Source organism: Lonchura striata, chromosome 4 (genome assembly GCF_046129695.1).
Source record: "Lonchura striata isolate bLonStr1 chromosome 4, bLonStr1.mat, whole genome shotgun sequence".
In the NCBI taxonomy this organism is placed as follows: Eukaryota; Metazoa; Chordata; class Aves; order Passeriformes; family Estrildidae; genus Lonchura; species Lonchura striata.
Window position 1 is genome coordinate 69354835 of NC_134606.1, and position 18070 is coordinate 69372904.

Sequence of the window (18070 nt, forward strand, 5' to 3'; positions counted from 1 at the left end):
TAAAATACACTGTGCGTCACCCAGCTGTGTGAGTCAGGTAGAGCTCCAGGGAGTGGAAAGAACACTCCCACACCCACCCCATATCCATTGTGTACATCCATTCTTCCCCCTGGAGCTCAGTTCTTCTCAAGCATGGGAGGGAGAGGCTGAGCTCAGCCACAGGCTGCTGCTGGTGGTGCTCACCTGCCTCCGTCTGCTCTGTGCCATATCTGTGTGATGCATTCCTGCTCTGTGTGCCTGGACCTGCTGGGAATACAGCTCCAGCTTCAGCACTGGAACTGCAGCACTCTTGCCCCCTCTCAAGCTTGTAGGATCACACATGTTGGGAGTTGCTGAAGTAGCTGAGGAAAAACCTGGATGCATTTACTAGCTTAATGCATGCTGCATATGCTGCTACTAAATCAAAGAACAATCCAGGTAAAAGAACTGGACCTACACTGTTACCATCAAGTTACTGCTCAAGGACACAGTGATTGTGTCCAGCCAAACACAAGCTCTTCCTTAACATCTCTCTTCCTAAGACAGTACCTAAGTTCCATGGAAATTTCAGTTTGCTGTTAAATTAGTAAAATGGCTGAAGCACACAAAAAAAAATTGTACTAAGTATGTACTTGCACATAATTAAGGATTCTGGGTCAACTACAGGAAACACCTTGGTGCCAATACCTCAGCAGACTAAGTTCATACAAAAAACAATCCAGAAGTGTATAGAATGCAAACACATGTGTGGTATGTGACGTGTATGTCAGATTTGTATGTCATGTCCCAGAACCTGTATGCATGAAGGTATAGCTAACGCACTGTCAAGGACGTTTATTGAACTTTTAACACCACTACAGAAAGGCAACACTGTGCTCTAGCCTGGAATATGACGACCATTCCCAAGCATTCTTAGGAAACATTACATCGAACAAGCAGTTCCATATGCCACAATAAACCAAATACCACCACACAACCCCCCAAAGTTAAGGGACAGTAACAGGAAACAAGAGAGCACATGAGCCAAAAAAGGTCAAGGACCAAGCAGTAACAAGTCAGCGAGTTTCAACAGCTTGTGAATCAGGGTAAGATCATCCCAACAGAAGACTCTACATATGGTATTAGCTGGAAGAACAGACTAAGGAAAGAAACAAACACCGGGAGGAGGAACTTCTCTGAGAATCCTCTAACACTAAGAAGGTGAAACACAACTACAGCACTACACTCACTATTCCTGATGTACGAGAATACTGCATAAACCCCCACTTGCATGATTTACAGAAATCACAAAGTGTACTGTCTAGTTTGAACACAGAAGTGTTCAAGACACCACACCAACTCCAAATATGGCACTTAACAACACCTTCCCAGTACTACCATGTTCTTACCAGGACTTAAAAGAATTTTCGAGGTTACTGTGTATGCAGACAATTTCACTAGCACTTGTCAGCAGTGATGAAGTCATCTTCAGTGCAAGAGTCCAACTCATCCAAAAGCATTAACATTGATGGAGTTTGAGGCAAATCACAAAAGCTGAAAAAACCTTGTTTCTGGAGACTTGTATACTACATTGCATTATTTTCTTTCTTAACAGCTTTGACACCTGCATAATACTTTAAATAATTACCAGAACCAGTAATTGTCACAAGACAGTTGAGTAATAGCTGGTCATTCCAGGTTTCATATTTGGAAATACAAAAATTATTTTCAACTCTTCTAGCATAAACAATATATACTACTTGGCAGATCCACACTAAACAAAACTCTCAGCAAAGAATGAATGCCTACAAAGAAAGTACAGACTGTCCATTTCTTTTTTTTTTTTCTGAAAATGTTCACATTAATATGCCCTTTTTTTTAAAGAAATCCAGCTTTTACTGATATTTTCTTTTCTAAAGTTATGAGAAAGGGAGGAAAAAGTATAAATCAATGTACAGAAATTCTGAAACTATCAGGAAAAACCCATGTTAATTCCACAGGGTGGGGATGTGTAGGAGTCAGGGTCAGTGAGCTGAAATGAGGTGGCACTGTGGGTCAAAGCAGAACAAAGATTTACAAAGCAGTAGGTTACTCCCACCTATGAGAAAACATCAATTTTGGGAAAAGACCAACTATTACAGGTGGTTTAATAACTACATTTAAACTGACAATAAACAGTTCTGGAATTTTCTTCCTGTAACTACAAACTTCCAGGTTGAACATTTTACTACTTGGAACTCCATTTACTGAAACAGATCATTCAAACGGACTTAACATTTAATCCACCTCCATCAATCACTGAACTGTTCAATATGTGGCGACTTCACAATCCACGATCCATAACTGTGCTGCTCTAAGTAGCTCTGCAGCAAGCTTTTAGCTTCTTGGTACAACTGAGATTTAACCTAAAAGAAGAAAAAAGAAAAACCATGAAAAAGTCTTAAGAATTACAGTTACAGAGATCCGTGTTCTTTACCACCAACATGTAATAAGCACAAACACTGCAAAAATGATAGCTCTCCCTGTGTCAGCTCACCTTTGCCTCATGGTATGTTGCAAACTGGAGCAGGTCACCCCGTCCTGCTTCCCTGGCGAGCATCCTGAAGCGGCTGAACATGGCGGCCTTGCACAGGCGGCTGGCCAGGCAGGTGCCACTGCGGAACGGGGAGCTGCGGGCAGAGCAGGGAAGCAGGGATAGAACTCAGGAACAAAGGCACTACAGGGAGATGCTCTGATGCTTACAGGGTTTTCCCCTCCCTCCTAACACTTTGTGAATACCATCACGCTGGAATCCATCTCAACTAGAATCCATCTCGATTAGAATCCTAATTAGTTTTATGTATTGTGAAAGCTAAAACATTTTCGCTACTACAGCCAATGGACTAAAGATATCTTCACTGAGAGAACTGTTTTGTTTGGTATCTTGGTATTTCACTGTGAGCTTACAAGATCTCTAAAACTTCACTTAATCAAAGGATGCTTTCAGCTAACATGGGAGAGAATTTCTCTCATAGCTTAAAAAACTGAATACTCCACTAAACCAGCACAAACCCATTATTTCCAACAAAATGAAGATAAATGCTGACCTTTCAGTGGTTTTCCCACTTAATCCATCCACAACCTCCAGAGATGCATCTGACAATGTCCAATTCAAACTAAGTGACCACTGGTTCAGATCTGTTTGGATTAGTACTGCAGCCTTCACCAAGTAAATATGAGATCTATTGACCAGGTAATGCATGGGAAGCTTTGAAGTAAGTTCATCATCTAGACGCTGCTTTATGGTTATGTCCAGTCCTTTTGTATCCTTACAACTTCCATTTCCTAATAAACAGGACAAGATCAGCCACATGCAAGTACACCAAATTAAATAGTTAAAAATGCATATATTTCTGCATTCTTGATCTATTACAGTCATTTTTTCACATAAAATTCATGTTTTTAAAGATCAGTTCCAATATTCAATTCACAGAACAAAAATTATTTCCCATTTTCTTCTCCAGAGACACCATTATTTTCATTGGATGCTTTCTTTTTTTTGAAGCACTGCTTGTTTTTCACCAACTCTTTATGTTCCCTGCTAAAACAGCATTTCAACCTTTCAAACTAGAAAATATGTTTAAGGAGTTTACCCACAATACCTCATATCCAACAGCAATTCTGATTGCCTACTAAATAAATACACTTTGGTGCACTGCATCTCAAGGAACAATTCTGTAATTCTTCAAAGAATTTGTGGTTTAGTTAATGCTTTATAAAACACAATCAGACTGGAATACTAAAACACAGAAACCCCCCACCTGCAATTTGCACTGAACATACCCACAAGAATGTTGCTGATGTACACGGGTTCGATGAAGTGGCTCAGCAAGGCTCCCTGAAGACCAACCACCTCCCACTTGGTCAGTTTGTCACCAGCTGACATGCTGCTCACCCTGACAGTCTTGGGGGGAGAGCAAACAGCCAGGTAAATTCTGCCTTCTAAAGCAACGTGCAGACTCAGTTCTTCACTGGCTTCGTAAGCAGATATAGAATGGGGACTGAGATGCCTAAGGCAGGACAAGAGAATGGATTTCGGTGAGAAAGCGCTCTGATCAGATATTACAGTAAGTGGTATCTAATGCTGCTTCTCAGAAAAAAATCAGTAGATCTAGGCCTTGTATTATCTTCAATGTCTGTAATTCTCAGAAACAGACTGAACTGCTCGAGTGCCTGTAACACTGAAATCAGTATTTAAATAGGAAACAGCCACTCAGTCTAATCTTAGCCACCAGTTGTGCACACATTAAAAAAATCACCTACAAACAAGCTGTCACTTTTTTGTCTATTCACATTCTTAACAGAAGTCACTTGTGAAAAAACAGCTGTAAGGTTCTTAAAATCTCCTTTAAAATGTAACTCACACTGTGATTCAAAATATTTAAGTAAAAAGATACAACACCTAAGGGAGACAAACCAGTGGCTGTTCTGAAGCAAAACAGCTTTTTCCCTTAGTTACAAAGGGGTAAGACAACAAAGCAGAGCCTTTTGTTTCAATTCAAGGCTTTTTGTACTCCAATCTTGTACTGCATATGATGGCATTAAATCATTGCATTCACTTGCTTAGTGGTTAAATTCTTGATTTAATAGTATCTTGGGAAGGGAGCTAACAGGTTATTGTCTGTAATAAACAAACCAAATAAACTTCTATAACCCATGTAGAAGTTTTCTGTATCATCATATTGAGCTGTATTGCATATTTATCATAACTAGCCTGTACATTAACATACCCAAAACAAGATAAAAATTCATCTTCCACCTTATCTCAGGAAATACCACAGTACTTACACTTCTGATTTTAACTGAGCAGTTCCTTTTGGAAGCTGATTCATGTACAGAGTAAGAGTTATATTTTGCTTTAAGGTAAGCAGCTTTGAGCCTGGTGCTGTGCAAAATATGGATCTCTCTGCCTTGGCTGGATTTTTGTTATAGAACAGCAAAAGATGCCTGTACAAATATCTAAAAGAAAAATAAATTAATATATTTTACAGTATATATATACATATGGATATGTGTTTATATTATTTTTTTTACATAACTACAGAATTCAAGTGCAGAAGTGAAACTGACACAAACTGGCTGCAAGGGAAGGGGATTTGCAGAGACATTCTCACCTGAGCAGGGAACGCCTAGCAGTGACAATAGCATGGCTGTCGTGCAAGAGCCTCCCACAGGACTCAAAGCGCCGGCTGTAGTTGCATTCTCCTGTCCCCAGAGCTACCACCTCATGCTGCCCACCTAAAACCAGAGATGGTGGTAGGTTCAGCTGGCCTGGCTGCCCACCAAACTGCTCCCAAGTGCTCTGTGGGAACAGGTTTCCCACTCCCCGAAGCTCACATCAAACCAAACTTGCCCTTTTCAATGATGAAGGCAGCCAGAGAACTGCCACAGCTTTGGTACTCGGGGTGTTGGGCAGTCAGGCGGTTAAACACTTCCTCAAGCATTTGTGAGAGTTTTTGATAGGTATGTTCTCCTCCTAAGTGAAACAACGGAATCCATCAAGACACAAATTTGCAGGTAGCAGAAAAAACAGATATGAGCAAATTATAACCCTGAGCACATGTATAAGCACAACCACATGTATTTTTGGGATTCTGATGATCCTCGGGATTTAAAAAAGCTCAAGAACACCCAAAAACTTGATGCTTTTATCATCCATTATAGTAACAACAGATATAGCCCAAATATGATCACACACTGCCACTAGCTCAAGTAAGTACAGAAAATACTGTCTCTATTTCTATCACCTGGAGTGGTGATAGGAATTTAAGTAAATTTACTGAATTCAAGCAATTTACTCAAGTTGTAGAATCATCCTAGCAATACTAGTTGTTATAGCCTTCAAATATGTTTAAAACAATTAATAAAATATGTTTAAAAGTTAATAAAATATTAACAACATAGCAATCACTTACCGTATTAGAAAATGAAAAATTTTTAAACATAAACTATCTGCTGAGCAATTTGAATCAACAGAGGAAAACCAAGACTATTCCTTACCAGTCCTTGAAACACAAGCAGAGTTTCCTGGAGGTCGGGGCTCAGGAGGAACACAGGGAAAATCTAAGAATTTAAGAATATTTTGAAGTGGGATGAAGATGCCTAATTTCTAAACACCAATATTGCACTATTTGCAGCAAGTCAAACTTTCTAATTCTCTATGAACTTCCTCTTCTGATTCTGAAGTCCTTGTAAGCTTAGAATGATTCAGATAGCAAAACTCAAAAGGTAAAATATTATGGCAACTGAACTCTGTTGAAAGTAGTATCTCACTGAGGAAGTCTTTTAACCATAAAAATTCAAACCCACTTAAGATGTACTTCATGTCACTATACCTAATAAGGAACAAATCAAGTGCAACAGCAACAAATTCATTCCTTCAGTATCCCTGGCATCAGCTGATGTAACTCTTAATAAACAAATGAAAAAAATAAAGAACAGATTTAGAACCAAACTACAGATTTGCCTCAAGGATTCAAAAAATCTGACAGAGGCCAATACTACAGCATTTAATAAAACCACAGATGTTTTGCACAGGACACTATTAAGCCAAGCATTTCAAGCTCTAATTAGGTGTTGCTACAATACTTACCTGAATCTTGAAAACATTTTGCCCCTGTATTCTCCAAGTTAAGTAGCTCAGCAAGAGCCAGTTTAGCTGCATTTAATTTAGATTCCTTCTTGTTCTTTCCCAGTCCAGTCTTGTAGCAAACACCATTTATCACAGCACAAAAGGCAAAATAAGGCCTTATGACATCACCTTCAAGGGAGAAGAAAAAATCAGAAGCAATCAGTGAAATTATTTTAAGGCACTTCATCCATAACTTTTACAAGACAAAAAGACAATTTTGGCCAAGTAAAACCCTCATCCCTAACCTCCCCAAGAATTTTGGCAGCTGTCACTTAATGCACTCTTCACAAAGTTCTGTCAACAGCCAAAATTAAACACAATTCACCTGCTCGATTTCTGTAGCACCTCATCATGAGAAACAGCTGTGGAGGCAACTAAAGGGCAGCCAAAACTCAACATATGTGAGGCTAGTGCAATCAACAGTAAATAGGTTCAGCTGCACCAGCACATCAACTTAGATACTCTCAAAGATAAGCAAATACTACTTTATTTGGTAGCAGAATAGTTTACCTGCCACGCTGGTTTCTTTCAATTCAAGCTGCAGTTGGTGCATTTTGGCATACAGATGCAAGGCAGATACTGAGTTTATTACTCCCTGTTTGTATCTTTCAATCAGATCCAGGTCTTTCTGTGAGGGAAGGGCTGAAAATGCAGTGGTGTCAGCTCCTTCAAAAAGAAAAGGTCCTTAAAAAAAAAATAAGGAGAGAACTGAACACACTCTCTGAAAACCTGCTTAAAAAAAATGCTTTTCAGATGCTTCTTAAAAAAGCAAACCCAAATTTACTGTAGAGCATTACTGCTTTGTACTGAACTCTACATTAGCAACAACAGCAATTCCAAAAGTGTGTACATCCTCTTTTAAAAGCATCAAACCTTTTACTGTAGTAAAAAAAAGTAATTTCTGAATATAGACAGAGATATATAACAAAAAAAAAACCCACAACATATATTCCCCCTCCCCTCACTTGTAAATCAACAATCAAAACGAAGTTGCTGATGGCAGATACCAAACGGTGCAACCTGTGTGTTTCCTCCACACAAAGCTGGGCAGCAGTGGGGACTCTCTGTTTTAAGGCACTATAAAAGTTTGAGCAACCACTGGATGGATGAAATCATCAGCTTCAGGGGTGTGATAGACCCAAGGACAAACACCTCCCAGCCAAGAAGTAAAAGAAATCCTCGCTTTTAAGCATCTTAACAGCTGCCTTTACCCCAACACAACTATTCAAAGTGACACAACTCAAAATACATTCTGGGACATCTCAAACTGCAGTTAAACCCTTTCACAATGTTATTTATGAAAACTCATGCAGCAGAACATATTCTATATTTTGTCACTCGACAGTACTTTTTAACTTGAACTTTACAATTAGGTAATGCTGCAGAATACATACACCACCCCACAACAAATGGCTAAAAGACTTCCAGCACAAAAAGACTTTAGAAGAGGAGGGAAATTTGAGGAGATGGCAAAGAAGTCATGTAAGAAAATACAGCAATAAAAGCAAGTTTACTTTCAACACCATTAACAGCCAGCCCCACTGTATGAACTGCAAACTATTACCTGGATTTTTCATCACCTCTGATGCACTGCGTGTCATACAAGGTGGAGGATTCAGCCTTGCAGTCACAGCCTCGGAGAGATCCTTTGAAATTGGCTGTCTGAAAACCTCGGGGGGCAAATCCTTCCCAGGCGCGGGGTCGAAGGCGAACATTGCCGCGCCCTCAAAGCAGCCATTGCTGCTCGCCATTTCCCACCGACCTGCGGAAACTGAACTCACTAACGCTGCCAGTAGTAAAAACACCCTGCAAAAACACCAGCAGTCCTCCTGGCCAACCTATTTCACAGGAACAACCCGCCCAGGGCTGGGGTAGAACCCAGACCCGGCGTCCTTTCCCACACGGCACTTCTCCCTTTTGTGAGGCCACCTTCCCTCACACCCAGCGCGGCTCTGCCCCTCCAAAGACCCGCCAACTCCTCAAGCCACCTCTCCTGAGGGAGCGAGGCCAACCAAAGCAGCAAAGCTGATCCCTCTCAAGCTTCCAGGACGAGCCGGCGCTGGAGCTGAAGGGTTTGGTACCTGCGGAAGGCTCCTCAGCGCTCACGCCCCGCGGGCAGGCAGAGCACCCCTGAGGGCACACGAGGCTGGAGGAGCCGGCAGCGCCCAGCCGGGCTGAGGCGGCGGCCCCCGATCGAGAGGCGGGCAGCCCTCCGCCCTTCGAGCCGGGGGCGGCCCCTCGCAGCCCTTCCCGCCCTTTCGGGAGGGGCGCGGCCGAGGCGCGAAGCCGCCGCTGTGCTGAGGGAGCGGCTGCGGCGGGGAGGCCGCCGCTGTGTGCTGCCCGCTCCGCTGCAACAGCGCTTCCAGCCGCCGCTGTGTGCTGCCCGCTCCGCTGCAACAGCGCTTCCAGCCACCTGCTACGGCATTCCCGGCCCCCTGCTCGCTTTCTCGGGCCGCTCCCACCGGGCAAGGACGGAACCCGAAGCCGCCACGGGCCGGGAGCAGCTCCTTCCTCGATCCCAGGGTCGGGGCGGCGCTTCCCGCCCTGCGGCTGCTTCCCGAGCTCCTGGCGCCCGGCATGCCCCTGGGCTTTACATCGCTTAAATCAAAGTCTGCAAAGTTACACTTAAAAACACTCTTCTTGTTGTTCAGCTTCCTTGATCAATATAAAAAAAGGTCCTGTACAGTAGTTAAATTTTATTACAAGTGTAATAAACTTCATGATTTTTAGCACTAAGGCAATCACAGTTTCATAAGTTATATATATATATATAATTTACACCAGTCTACATTGACAAATCAATTACTGGTCACATCAACGAGGGGTTTGTGTTATGGCAAGTAAAATTTTAAGAAAATTCACAGTTAATCTGCAAGTATTGTAAAGATGCAGGATCATATTGCACATCATAAAATGGACGCTGAGGAGCAGATTTACAGTGTTCCAGCTATTCCTTCACAGAATGTACATTGGTCATCATCATGCAATAACTTCAAATACAGAATGGTATCAAGTACCACAGTAAACAGTTACTCACAATGTAAGTTTTAAATAGAGTAGCAAAAAGCTGTTAGGTTTCTCTTTAAACCATATTTAAGTTCTTAAAATATAATAAACACTTTGATAAAATCAAATGGAGTTAGGTTTGTCACATTGTACGTTTAATATTCTTCTTTGTCTTTTCCTTTCCTTTCCTTTTCATCTTGTAGTGCAGTACCAAGTTTCTTTATAAGGACTGACAAAACTTTGTCCAAAGGATCCATGACGCCACGCTGCAGCCACTTAGGGATAGTAGTCCTTGCATGGTGAAAGCCAAGCTTTTGGAGGATGTAGTCAACACCAACAGGATCGATTTTTCTCCCAGTCCAGGATATTAATCTAAAAAAAGCAATAAATAGAAGACTCAGTTTTAAATATATAAATATAGCAAATCGGCATTTGTATATACAAAAAAACCAACTTCCTCCAGTGTTACTCGTGACCAACTTAAATCTAACAGGCATTGTTTCAGACTTGATTTAGACAGATAAGCTCAAGATGATCAATGGAACATCTCAAAGGAAGAGGACGTTTAAGGAGGTGAAAAACCTGACTGAAATAACTGAGTTTAAGTTTACTGTATCCTAATTCAGAAGGGCCTTCAACAATGCCTTTAATCTGCATAAATTCTAACCCAGAAGTTAATGCATAGCCAAAGAGACTGCAGCTAAAGATGTTTCTTACCTGAGCGTGGGTTCCAAATGCCAAGTATTGCACATAAACTCCCTCCAGTCAACTGTAGTGTAGGTAATGCTTTCTTCTGACTCTTTGTCAGTGGAGCTGTCCTCAAGGACACCAACACAGTTCTTCTGCCCTGGACGAGCAGCCAGAATACGAGGAGGAAAAATTGCTGCAAAGGGGAGAGAGCAAAATCACTAGTCAGCCATGAGCAGCTCACTTGGATTCTTTTTGTACACAGTTTAAATAAAAGCATGAGTCTCAACAAGAAGAGAACCCCCTCATGTTTCCAGATTTTCTGCAGAAGGCCACATACTGCTTAAGAATGAACCTGCCAAATTTGAATGCTGCAACTGAACATTAGAAAGGCATAAAAGTAATAATTCTGAAATCAGAAAAATGCATGTCTTGAAAAGAATCCATTGATGAAAGAATCACAATAACAAGAATAAAGCTTTCTAAAAGTTTTAATCTGCCTATACCATGTTATGAAGAGAAAGTTAAACACCAGGTGTCAAAATAGGAGCATGATTATGACAGTGTTTACTGTTAAATAATCTGACAACTGCAGATTGTCAGACAAGTGTTACTTGATGAACAACAACTCACCTTTTTCTTTTTCTTTTAGATAAGCAGACACCAAATCATGAAGAAACATGATCAGTTCAGCATCCATGGTCACACAGATGTGGTCTGTAAATTCAGTTACCACACTGCATTCCACCTTTGGTTTAACACTTGTATCTACAGCCAGATAAAATAGTATCAATACACTTAACAAATACATACTGAAAGTACATATAATTTTAATTCAAATCAATTGAAAAGAATATTTTTCACTGAACCAGCAACTCTTGAGAGGAAGGACCACAGTCAGCATTTTAATAAATATAAGGAAACAAAGCCCATGAAACAGCCAGTGTAGCTGAAATGTCCATATTAATTTCTCTTAGTAAGTTTTTTCTTACAACAACCAGCCTCTGCACTAGACCTTCACTCCCTCAAAATAATTCCCTCTACATTTTACTACAAAATGTTGTCTTTTCTTGCAGATCTGCAGCAATTCTCATATTAAATCCTCTTATCAGCACAATACCATTGCCTTTAACTCCTAATTTGCGAGAAATAGTTTTTCACCAGGAAAAAGCAAATTATGTTTTACTGCACCTTGTAATGAAGGCTCCTGGGGCTCTTGAACATGAATAGATTTAAAATCCAGCTGCATCCTTGGCAATGCAAAGATGGTTTCAGTTTCATGGTTGTAACTGGAGCCACCCCTGAAGCCACTTAACAAGCTTGAGCTTTTCACTGTTGTGCTGCTCTCTGGGTTGTTGGCATCAACATTCCGCAGCAGGTTCAACTCTACAGGAACAATGGGAGATGTTAAATCATGACAGGGCAAAAAAGTTAAGAAAAGTCACTTGTAAAACTGCTGCTGTATGATTATTGATAAGATTTTCTCTTTTATTCTACTCCCAAAAGCGTAGCTAGAAAAGGTCAATCAAATTTCTTGTTTATACGCTTGAGATGTAGCAGCTTTTCAACAGCTCCATCTGCAAGCAGATCAATCCCCAGTCTGAATGAACCTCACTCTAACCTTCATTCCTCGTGGCTGTCACATAATTGAACCACTCCTTCACGCTGGCAACTCCATGGGGGGGGTTTTCGTGGCGGCGCCGCGTTATCTTTGTGATGGTGGCCATGGGGCTTTCCAGGGCCCCACAGGGCTTGGTGACCATGGTGTTATGGCCCAAATGAAAGTCCAGGGTTTGAACAATGTAAGTGGAGTGTTCACTGGTACCTGCATTGAAGGTGTGGGCAACGTGGGGTGGGAGAGGAAAAATAAAGTAAAAGCAGCTTTGTGGGGGTAGTGGAATTTTCTCTCATTCTCCTACAGGTATTTAATATGAATAATTAGTGTGCCAGTGGAATAAAACCTGGTATAAAGCTTGAAAACAACAGAGAAATTAAATCCTCAGTAGCTACAGACAGTAAAACCTCACAGTATTAAGACAAATATAAGTAATAAGGTCATCAAAATTCATCCTGCAGCTAGGAATGACTACACAGATAGACAATTAAAATCCAGGCAATCCACTCAGTAGGCTCATTATCAGGGACATATCCAGTACATTTGAAAATGCACTTTATTCCACAGATAAAGCAAATTGTGGTAAAGGGGTGGAGGGAACAGATTATTTTTAGATAAGTGGTATGTTTTTGGGAAATATTCTTGATTCAGAAAAAGAAAATAAATTTTTCTTTGATGTATTATCACATAATAATACATTATTAAAACCTCATGTAAAGATGTTTAGAGGAATGAGTAAACAGTTCAAATTACCATCTTCCAAAACTTTCTGGGCTTCTGTCCAAAACGCAATATTGGGTTCTTCCAGGTGAAATAAGGCCCATGATTTTGAGCGGAAATTAGGTCCATGAAAACAAGCCAGGGTCATGTGGTTCCCATGCAGGCTCATGGATCCTCCAAACTGCATCCCATCTTCTGGCAGTGGCATCTGGAATAGGGATATGTGGCACCCAGATACCACCTTCAGAACTCCTGGCCAGTGGCGATGATGGGCTGCATCCAACACTGCAGAGCAAACATGCACAGCAAACTTCAGGCAAGACACAGAAAAAACTGCTGGCATATTTATATTCTTAGTAAAACATGGAATTATGAGTTATATTTTCTTATCTGTTTCACTGACACTGTCTCCTAGGCAATTTCAGCAGTTAAAACATTTTAATTGGGAATCATTATTTTTTGGTAGCACTTACATTGCTCATGTGAGGTTTTCTCCAAGTTGTTTGCCACTGTCTTGGGAGGGAGATAAGGAACAGGTCCCCACGTGGACAGCGCTCGCTTGCTTGTATCAAACTGCTGAGTGAAGAACTCCTGGAGTTTCATTCCTATTTTTATCAGGTCTGGCGTAGTCGACCTTGAAATCATCACTTGGAAGATATCCCATTTCAAGTCCCCGTGGACAAATATCTCACTAGGTAGTAAAAATAGCAAGAAAATTAGCAGTTAATATATTTCCAACCAACAATTTAAAAAAAACAATCAACCAAAACCAAACAATGAATCCTTTGTCTTCTAGCAGACACATTTCTGGTTAAAGTATTGGACAGGAGACATTTGACATTATCAAACATCATACATTTTAAGCAAATAATATTACCTTTTATCAGTCATGCTTGAATCCAGATTATTATACAGATTAATTTTCCATTCATCCTGCAGTTTAAGATCAGCATTACTGAAGATTCCCATTAGGATACTGGATCCCATGTAGTCAACACGTGCTTCAGTAGAACCCATAGTAATCTCAATTTTATGATTGGGCTGTTGGTTTGGGTGTTCAGAAATATGAGCTGAAATAGAACCAAAGCAATATAGAAATACAGAATTAAAGAGATGAAAATCAGTTTTTCCAGTGATATCACCTTTACTGACAAGCACATGCTACCAGCAGGAGGCTTTCCAACTTACCCACCATCTCCAGGGTGTTAACATCTATGGTACCTCCAACAACTCCACCTCTGGAGTCCAGTTGGGATCTTCCCAAGCCCACAGACATGCTGATTTCCCGATCTCTGCTACTGCCCACAGACAGACGGCCCTGACTTTTCAAACCACTGGTGGTCCACCTAGAAACAGAGATGAAAACAGACAACAATTTTCCAGGTTCCCAAAAGAGAAACCGAGTATCATCTACTGGAAAGCAGTGAATAAGGTTGAATTTAGGCATATGTGGCTTCAGGATTAAGCAACTGCAGTATTCATGAGGGAATTCTCAGTTCAAAACTGAAAAGGGTAGGATTTTAAAGCTAAAAGACAACAGACTGTTAACAGTCTGTGGAGAAAAAATTGGCTTTTTTCCCCCAAACACCACTACCTGCTAAAACATACTTGATTGTATTTTCTACTTACGTAGTATTGCCCATTACATTGCTCATATTCATCTGAACATTTAATTGTTTCAAGTTCATAGCAAACACAACCAGTGTTTCCCATGGTGTTCCTTGCTGGCTTCCAGCTTTATTTGACTTATTAAATGGAGTTGATGTCTTTGAGATAGTATCTAAACAGAAAAAAAAGGATAAAAATTAAAATTATTCCACATGCTAGGAAAAACTGGCAGAATATATCCATGAATACTGAATATATTGAATATATTTGAATATTACAAAAGGACTGACAAGCACCATTTTTATTAAGAATACAAAACCATAAGAGACAATAAATGAGAACTAGAGGATTTGCAATACACATTGCTTTAGCTGTCACAGAAATTGACTCACAGATAGGGAAATTTTATGGAAAATATGCTAACAGCTTTCATTCATCCATTTTAATCTCTAAGCCATTGACTCCCCAGTGCCAGGCACTGTGGAAAATAGTATTTTCAAAGTGGTAATGACATACTTCTTTAACACAGCTGATGGAAATACTTTAAAAAAAACAAACATACAAGTCATTATCTACTCACCTCTCTGAGGCACTGAGGAGTCAGACACGCTCCTGGATCTTGTGACAGCTGGAGACTTGAGGCTGTGAGATGCTGTGCCAGGTGACATACTGCTGCTGGCACTGTGCTCACTGAAAACATTGGGGGACTGTGCCATGTGAGTGAAGGAAGCAGACTGGCAGGGCTGCTCCCATGTCCTACAGTATGCTTTCCTTGAGGATTCAGGAGAAAGGTGCTGGCTCACTCCTTCAATTGAATCTGGTGTGCCAGGGCCTGATGCTACTGGAGAAAACGCAGCACAGGAAATACAGAAAAACTATTTCATTTTTGTCTAACCATATCCTCACGTATACTAAGAAGTATCAAGAAATAAATGTATTTCATTTGACATAACTCAAAGTTTTCTACTGTTTTTGTTTATAAATCACAGAACTATAGAATGGTTTGGGAAGGGACCTTAAATATCATTTATCATTAATATCATTAATGTCATCCCTGCCATGGGCAGGGATGCCATTTATTAGATTGGACTGCTCAGGGCCACATCCAACCTGGCCTTGGAATATACTCTTTAAATTGTTCAGTGACCTATGTTAGGAATTTTTCATGTCTTCTGTCTAGGATTTCCTATCAAATGTCTCTGAGTGACTTCATGTGGAGTAAATCATAATACATTTACACTTATTCAGTGATATAATATGACATGGGTAATTAATGCTTATAAAAATTCCTACTGGAACTCTTTGTGTAACAAGATTTTTTTGTGATAAGCAGCAGTCTCTTACCTGGCAGATTTATTGTCTGATCACCCAGGAAAAGCCTTCTAGCAATGCTTCTCCTGTACCAAGCCCTGGGAAAGGCCAGGATCTCACTGAGGCGGCGCATGTCGTATTTGAAAGAAGCAGATCCTATGTCACAGACAGCTGAAAAAGCACATGCACACAATTGTAAATTTCCAGTAATAACAGGTTTAGGTAACCAAGTAATTTTCTCCTTCACCTAGTAGTACTATCTCTGCTGTCATGAAAACATAGTTTTCCTGAGGTGTTGCCATTTCTCTGAGTCCAAACATTAGCTATAAATGCACTTCATAAAGACAAGGTGGAACCCAAGAATACAGATTATGTTGAGTCCTGCTTGTGTTGGATGTACCTCAGACTCCTCATGGGAGGATTTTAATGGCAGATTAATCACAACCATCCTGCTGTTTTCCCAGTAAGTCAGGATCCCATGTGCAGGGGCAGAAAATAAATACATAGATCTTACCAAAAAAAGAAAGCTGCCATGAGTAAAGTCCATCACTGGAGCAGCAGTTCTCTAATTAGCTGGGATTAAAATGAAAGAAGCATTTACCAGATATGTTGATCAATGTGGTGTCTATCTTGCTGGTAGCTTTGCTCGCAGACTGACTCTCAAAAAAGGAGGAGCCTCCCGATCGCCTGATCCGTGACAAGCTGACTTTCACAAACTCCAGGTTGATGCTCAGGGAGTCCTTCCGGCCAGTGACCGAAGTTGGCTCCTCATCCACGTTCCCTAGAAGCATGAAGGAAACATTTTCATTTTCTGTTATCCTTTCAGACCTGCAGTTCAGAAACGCATGCCACGCTTGAATCATGTTCATAAAACAAACAAAACCTTGTTCCATACCCAAGGCTCCTGATCCAGGGGTTAGCACAGTAACAGCTGATTTTTGTTTTCCAGCTCCGTAGGGATGGAACACGTAAAGGGAGAAGTCAGACATGCAGGCAGTAAAGCTCAGGCCTGAAGAGCTGCTGCTGGAAGTAGTCAGATCTGACTGACTACTGCTGTGCCTTGTCCTACCCAGAGGGCTGCCAAGGCCAGGTGATGAACCTGCAGTCATTTTTTGGGGAGGCAAAAATCAGATTTTGAAAGCATTTTCACACATGAAAGAATACTTAATGTTAACAGCAATATTAAACAGACCAAACACACTCCAAAATATGCCCCTAGCAGCAATATAGCTTAAATATTCTGTGTAGAGAATTGACATCCACACATGTATTACCTGGCGCTCCAGATTTACTAGCTGAATTCTTTGAGCCACTCTGTGGAGTACTGCCACCAATGGACACACTTTCTGATGGGTATGTTGTGCCTAAAGTTTCCAGTTCTCCTCGGTTGGAAGAGAAAACAAGATCCAGGGAAGGCAACTTCAGCATACATTCAACTCTGGATACTGGCAAGCAGCTGAACTTGATTTGAGAAGGCTGACAGGCAGAAAGAAAATAAAGCATTCAGAAGGGACACTTTACTTTTTATTCTTTAAAAGTTTTTTTTCATGAGTTTTTATTCTTTAAAAATCAAACTTAGAAGCATGGCTTGTTTAAAAGACAGTGACTAAAGCAAGTTACTACTCTGAATGTTGAGTTAAACCCTCACCTGGACTCGTACATAAACCACCACATCTACAGGGAAGGAGGAATATGCTGATGTTGAGGATGACACCAAGGATGTTGTGGACTCTTCCAAGGGATCTTGTATATCAAACTGCCCCATGTCTTCATCCTGGGAACTAACAGCTTTTAACAAGTACAAGAACTCATTAGAAAGCAGAATTTGAAAGGAAAAGCAGCTCAATACCAAAAAAGCACAGCGTGCCAGAATACAACTGTGCAACTGACCTGTGTAATTCCTTTCAATGGGTGTGATGGGAATGGTTTCAAGGGCTTTCTCCAGGAAGTCCAAGAGGCAGGGGCTGATCACCATCTCCTCTGGCAGTGACTGGAGCGCAACCCATGCGTAGAGTTTAGCAGTTTTCACTCCACCACTTCCTTTCCCTTTGGCTGTAACATTGAGAAGATACATTTGCCTAAGGTAATACCACTGAGTAGTAACTGATAAACATAAGAAGACGCTTCATAACTTATCAAGCTGTGCCCTCTAATTTTCTCTATCATCTGAAGAGATATAGATCAGGTCTGCTACAAGAAATGAAGTCATTAAGTTTTCACTTTGCAAAAATAACCATTAGTCTGTAAGGCTTAATTGCAGTTATTCCATGCTCATGTTCTTAACCCAGCACTCTTGTTGTCATTGTCAACACCTCACTTTTTAGACCTGAAATCAAACACAGATAGTTCTTCTCCAAATACCCAGTGCAAAAAAAACGCAGCTGACTGGAAATGAAAGTGGTATTAGGAAAAATAAATCAACAAGTCAGGAAAGAATGTCAGTTTAAATAGAGAAAATACATCAAAAAATTAAAACTGCAAATGGCAAGTCCTAT

General features: G+C 40.7%; 2 protein-coding genes across 5 annotated transcripts in view; both read right to left on the reverse strand.

Annotated features, from left to right (window-relative positions):
* Positions 1–1245: 1245 nt before the first annotated feature.
* ADAD1 (adenosine deaminase domain containing 1) lies at positions 1246–8379 on the reverse strand. Its single transcript, XM_031504620.2, has 11 exons — positions 8193–8379; positions 7139–7312; positions 6590–6757; positions 5998–6060; positions 5351–5473; positions 5112–5235; positions 4786–4956; positions 3781–4007; positions 3045–3282; positions 2495–2627; positions 1246–2363 (listed from the first exon to the last, which is right to left on the reverse strand). Exons 1-11 carry the CDS (start codon positions 8377–8379, stop codon positions 2250–2252), a joined length of 1722 nt encoding a protein of 573 aa, XP_031360480.2. The 3' UTR covers positions 1246–2249.
* Positions 8380–9309: 930 nt separating this feature from the next.
* The window catches only part of BLTP1 (bridge-like lipid transfer protein family member 1), an 86758-nt gene continuing 77997 nt past the window's right edge, over positions 9310–18070 (reverse strand). For 2 of the 4 annotated variants that reach the window (XM_021554956.2, XM_021554951.2), the window contains exons 69-85: positions 17466–17627; positions 17224–17363; positions 16850–17051; positions 16471–16674; positions 16177–16356; positions 15609–15746; positions 14845–15105; positions 14286–14436; positions 13845–14002; positions 13534–13726; positions 13130–13347; positions 12690–12941; positions 11943–12146; positions 11513–11707; positions 10955–11089; positions 10352–10517; positions 9310–10006 (exon numbers count right to left, since the gene is read on the reverse strand). In XM_021554956.2, coding sequence (XP_021410631.2) covers positions 9790–10006; positions 10352–10517; positions 10955–11089; positions 11513–11707; positions 11943–12146; positions 12690–12941; positions 13130–13347; positions 13534–13726; positions 13845–14002; positions 14286–14436; positions 14845–15105; positions 15609–15746; positions 16177–16356; positions 16471–16674; positions 16850–17051; positions 17224–17363; positions 17466–17627 — 3176 coding nt within the window. In that variant the 3' untranslated portion in view covers positions 9310–9789. The remainder of the gene's footprint in view (positions 10007–10351; positions 10518–10954; positions 11090–11512; positions 11708–11942; positions 12147–12689; positions 12942–13129; positions 13348–13533; positions 13727–13844; positions 14003–14285; positions 14437–14844; positions 15106–15608; positions 15747–16176; positions 16357–16470; positions 16675–16849; positions 17052–17223; positions 17364–17465; positions 17628–18070) is intronic. The other 2 variants (XM_021554953.2, XM_077783046.1) reach the window with 1 other exon arrangement.